Below are 4,137 nucleotides of genomic sequence, written 5' to 3'. Positions count from 1 at the left end.
TGATCTTAATCCAATGCATTTAATGCGAATTAAATCAAAATTTCGGTCATATTCGATCCGCAATCACTCTTAGTCATTTTTTTTTGGTCGAAAGTCTTGTGTGATGTTTGAATGGGCAAAAACTTATAATCAAACAAACAAAAATTTTCACCCAACTTACACCCAAATTAAGGAATGAATGTGATTGCAGCAGAGCTTGAACCAAGAGGCAGAATTAAATGCCTCACAAAGAGTTGCACCTAGTTTGAATTCTGTGTTAAGCTCAGAAAATGGAACATAAAACCCATAAGAGATAAGACTAATAGTGTGTATTGTGTAAGACCAAAGATGTACGCACTCGAAGAATATTGTTTAGCAACAAGGCTAAGAAGAAACTCCTCAATATCTTAGGCACCTTGTTTTTTCTGAGAGCCTTGGGCGATTTTTCTCTAATAATATAATAACATCAGCAACCAAAACAATCATCACATCTGCAAAATTAACTACCTTTCTAAAGTCGATTACACCGGTCTACGGCAAACTGGAAGAAATTCTTAACCAGCAGGATTCTCATTAATATGTTTCCACTATCAAATTCATATTTACAGACAGAGTGGAGGCGAGTGAGCAAAGTGCCTCCATCATTTTCCTATCATCAAAACATGGGCAGTTTTATAAACACCAAAAATCAAAATATGATCAATGTTAGTAACCCCACATAAGTCAAAAGATTTATAAACAGTCCTCTCTCCACATAGCTTAACAAATATTTTTTTCTTTGAAACAATGGAAACACGTTTGTCAGAACCAATTGGGTAGGCAATGACCTTGTCCAAACCAACGGGGCATCTGCAATCAAGTCACACCCCTGTATATGGCACCGGGTCGAAGATCATCCATGTTATCAATATTCCTATAGCCGTCAAATTCTCTTAGAGATGTCCAACCCCGGCGAGTCAAAAAATCACGATAATCATCTTCTGTATAGAAGATCTTCTCTTCAGTATGCACAGGGATATGGTCAGACTCGTCATAAAGACACACTTTAATGGCCATTCCTGCAACCAATATGTTTTGGTTACAACCACCATACATATCCGGGTTATAAAACGAAGGGGAAAAAGTACTTATTTTATCAGCATCCGGTGCTTTCTGTGATAGTTTCCCAGAAACATCCAAATGATCTCACAAACACAATACACAAACTTCAAAATTTTGAACCAATGGCTTCAGATGGCTGCAAAAAACAAAAGAGATTAAATTACCTTCATCAAGGTGAAGAGTATAATTTCCTAAAGGCATGTCACGGTCAAGACTTCTGATTATCTGGTCCTCATCCTCCAACCAAAATGCACGTTTAGTTCTCAGTCGGAAAGCAGCTCTTATGGCCTCCTTGATGGCTTCTGAAGCACCGTCAATACCTATTCTTCTCGTATAATCACCCCATTTGACAGATATAACCCTTCCACAACATGACTGGCCCTCTTCACCTACCAAGGTACAAGCAGGTAGAAATAAGGATATAATTACTTTTCCAAAACAAGGGGGAAAAGGTTTACGAAAGTTATATATTATCTCATTTCCTTGGTAATCAAGCTCACATCATTGAACCACAAAACTTCACATAACTTGCTTACCATTTCCAGGAGTTTCTCTCCAATTCCAGGGAGGAACGCCACTAGCTGCGACAGCCTCAGCTGTTGTAATGGCAAGGGGATGCCCATCATGATCCAAACGTCTCTCAAGATTGAGTGTTGGTCTTCCAGTAGCTGAATGACAGGTTATTGAGTATTAAGATGACTACAGATATAATAAAGTGGTAACAACTATTATTGAACGAATGAAGATGGAGAACATTCAGATGAGCACCCCATTTCTTAAATGGTGACTGCTAAATGCAGTCAATTTTTTGTACCCCACCGAAATGCTAATGAATTAGATAAAAAATAGTTTGGCCATAAAAGCAACAATGCACATGCAAAAAATAATTTAGAAAAACTGATGAGTGATATGTGATATGTGATATGAATACTTCAGTTGACTCTATGATCATATAACTACCTTCTTACAAATTAACCTATACAGAAAGATATTCCTTCCTACGCTTCATAGTTTGAATTTTGATTTAGCAACAAGCCCCAAAGTAAAACTGCATTACTTATCCCACTATTCCTATAATAAAAATATAAACTAGAAATGCAAACACCAGATGCTAAAAGTTTGTCAGGGGTAACAGGCACTGCATGCCACTACATCACCATATTTATTTAATCCAGTTTAGAATTCTATGTACATGCTTCAAGACACAAAGATATGGCATATGCTAGCTACTCACCGGTAATTAAATATAACTAAAAAGACAGGATTATTCATGGATTCATAACCAAACATTCATCAGCCACCAAATACGAAGTGGCAAATTGAACAAAATATAAGCAAGAAATAAACATAATATAACATACCTTCAACTGGACCAAAAGAGATGCTGGTATCCTCAATACCTACATGGAGACATAACCAGTCAAATAAACTGTTTTTAAAATACACAAGGCTGGAGTTGTAGGCATGACAGACATTCAAAAGGCATGATCCACAAATGGCTACTTTGGACATTTACGAAGGCTTCACCAATCTAATAGTTATCAAGGATTTGTGAGGTAACCCACTTGTGAACCCTTAAATTGTTGGGATCTACAGTGTCGTACCATTTCCCTGCTAAAAATCATAGGCACAGAATACACCTCCTATATTCAACCTAAGAATGGACCAAGGTTCATCATGCAAGGGTACATAGTATATCACCCAAGATGTGAATGTGAATTGCAAGGCAACTTGTTGCGATGTATCAACTATGTGAATGTGAATGTCCACATTCCCACTGCAATAACATTTAGCACTACTTTCATAAAATCCACCTGCAACGCATTTAATGATTCAACACATATAACTAATCTAGTTAAATGAACCTGACAGCAAAAAGTCACTTGCAAGTGCACATTATGAAGATCAAAAGTTTCCATCAGAGAACCAATGATACAGTGAGGAAGAAACATAAAAGCATAAGAAGGAAAAAGGGCACTGGATAATTGGATATGTTCAGTAGTTAGCTGAGTATCTAACCAAAACTAAAAGAAAATAGATTGAATTCCAACAGACTCAGGCTACCCAAAACGCTTTGACTTATAAATTGTAATGATCATTTTTGCATTATGCCCCCTTGTTCAGCTAGTAGAACAATGCAAGCAAAAGTCTTTTTCCTCAAAACCACACCCAAACCCATGAATTAGCAAAAAGATCATACCTTTATCAGTGAATTGCATGAAAGATTCAACTTTGTGATTAGATGATGGAGGCGGTGGAGGAGTGGGGCTCTTATACTGCACGCACTTGCTCCTATCCCTCAAAATCTCCTCAATCTCCTTGTAATACGACATCTTCGCGGAGCCACTCCCTCCGCCGCCGCCGCCACCTCCTCCTGCGCCATCATTGTGCTTGGCCTTCTTGAACTCCTTCAAGAGGTTCCTCCACTTGTCGGTGCACATGGTCGGCGAGCGATCGAAACCCTTATCCCTCATCTTCGAAGAAATCTGCTCCCACAAGTGCTTGTTGGACTTAGAAGTGTTGAAAAGGGCGTCCATTTCTCGCCGGAGCGCGATCAGGGTTCGAGTCTCTTCGTGGACCCACGTCTCCGCGCGCTTCTTTGGCGCCTTGATCTCAACCTCAGGGTCTTCGCCGCCGCTGCTGTCACCCAGGATCATCTGCTGCTGCTGGTGGGACGGCGGAGGAGGTAGGTCCGCCGCGCCGTTGGAGACGACCTCGATGATCATGTCACGCGTGCTGCTTTCTTCCTTATAGAAATCTATGGGTCGGGGTTTTTCCGACAAGTACATGTTGCTCTTTTATGGGGAGTGAGTTCAATGGTGTTCGAATTCAAAGGTGGTGGTGGTTGGTGTTGGTTGGTAGTGCATTCGGTTGGAATTGAAATTTGAATTGAAAAAAAAAACGAAAAAGAAAAATCAGTGCTTGAATTATGTGAAGTTTAGGAAAAGGAAAAAGGGATTTGTAGAAGGGAAAGGGAAGGATTGGGGGAGAGAGAGCGTCAAACGTAAGCTTTGTTTTTGTTGTTTTGTTTATTTCGGTGTGACAGACATGTACTTG

At 39.6% G+C, this 4,137-nt stretch overlaps 1 protein-coding gene across 1 annotated transcript; it reads right to left on the bottom strand.

Annotated features, from left to right (window-relative positions):
• Nucleotides 512-4,131, bottom strand: LOC107632016 (trihelix transcription factor GT-4). The gene is made up of 6 exons (XM_016335638.1): nucleotides 3,281-4,131; nucleotides 2,442-2,480; nucleotides 1,617-1,748; nucleotides 1,245-1,469; nucleotides 813-1,037; nucleotides 512-782 (listed from the first exon to the last, which is right to left on the bottom strand). The coding sequence occupies exons 1-5, from the start codon at nucleotides 3,867-3,869 to the stop codon at nucleotides 835-837; spliced, it is 1,188 nt and encodes a 395-aa protein (XP_016191124.1). The 5' UTR covers nucleotides 3,870-4,131; the 3' UTR covers nucleotides 512-782; nucleotides 813-834.

This window comes from Arachis ipaensis, chromosome B03 (genome assembly GCF_000816755.2).
Source record: "Arachis ipaensis cultivar K30076 chromosome B03, Araip1.1, whole genome shotgun sequence".
NCBI lineage: Eukaryota > Viridiplantae > Streptophyta > Magnoliopsida > Fabales > Fabaceae > Arachis > Arachis ipaensis.
Note: the sequence above shows the minus strand (reverse complement) of the source record. Positions and strands in the feature narration are given on the sequence as shown.